The 671-nt window shown below is 49.8% G+C and overlaps 1 protein-coding gene across 1 annotated transcript in view; it reads right to left on the bottom strand.

Moving 5' to 3' along the window:
• VOLCADRAFT_99419 (uncharacterized protein) overlaps positions 1 to 671 on the bottom strand; it is a gene marked incomplete at both ends in the record, with an annotated part of 22,766 nt that overhangs the window by 6,334 nt on the left and 15,761 nt on the right. Inside the window, one exon of the mRNA XM_002958147.1 lies at positions 99 to 191. Coding sequence (XP_002958193.1) covers positions 99 to 191 — 93 coding nt within the window. The remainder of the gene's footprint in view (positions 1 to 98; positions 192 to 671) is intronic.

Raw genomic sequence — 671 nt, 5'->3', positions numbered from 1 at the left:
AGCAGGCGCGGAGGAGGAGGGGGGAGGAGGGGAAGGGGGGTTTAACCGTGGGGATGTGCGGGGGAGTCGCGTGGGCATACCTAGGGGGAAATCCTCACCTCCTCCTGCAGGTCTTCTCCTCCTCCTTCTGAGGTTGAGAATGACACGGTTTTACGTGTCGTACCATTGACTGAGACGGCATTGCCGTCCACCTGGCCGCAGGGGGAGAAGCGGGGGAAGGGGGAAAGGGGCGGGCCGGAAGGGTTAAGCGGAAGGGTGAAAAGTAAGCAAATATGTATGTATGTATGTATGTATGTATGTATGTATGTATGTATGTATGTATGTATGTATGTATGTATGTATGTATGTATGTATGTATGTATGTATGTATGTATGTATGTATGTATGTATGTATGTATGTATGTATGTATGTATGTATGTATGTATGTATGTATGTATGTATGTATGTATGTATGTATGTATGATTCCCATTTGGGAAATTTAAGTCCTTGTTGCTCTCCCTCTCTCACACAGACGCGCACAATCTGACATACGCGTACTGCTCATCCCTCCCTCCACACACCCCTCCTCCCATAAATACACACACATACACATACATACATACCTGCAGCTGCACCGCCACGTCGGCTGGCGCCAGGCCCTCCGCCACCGTCACCACCACCCCCGCCGGA

The sequence above is a fragment of the Volvox carteri genome (genome assembly GCF_000143455.1).
Source record: "Volvox carteri f. nagariensis unplaced genomic scaffold VOLCAscaffold_87, whole genome shotgun sequence".
Taxonomy (NCBI): domain Eukaryota; kingdom Viridiplantae; phylum Chlorophyta; class Chlorophyceae; order Chlamydomonadales; family Volvocaceae; genus Volvox; species Volvox carteri.
The sequence above is the reverse complement of the archived record's forward strand: the minus strand, read 5'-3'. Positions and strand labels throughout refer to the sequence as shown.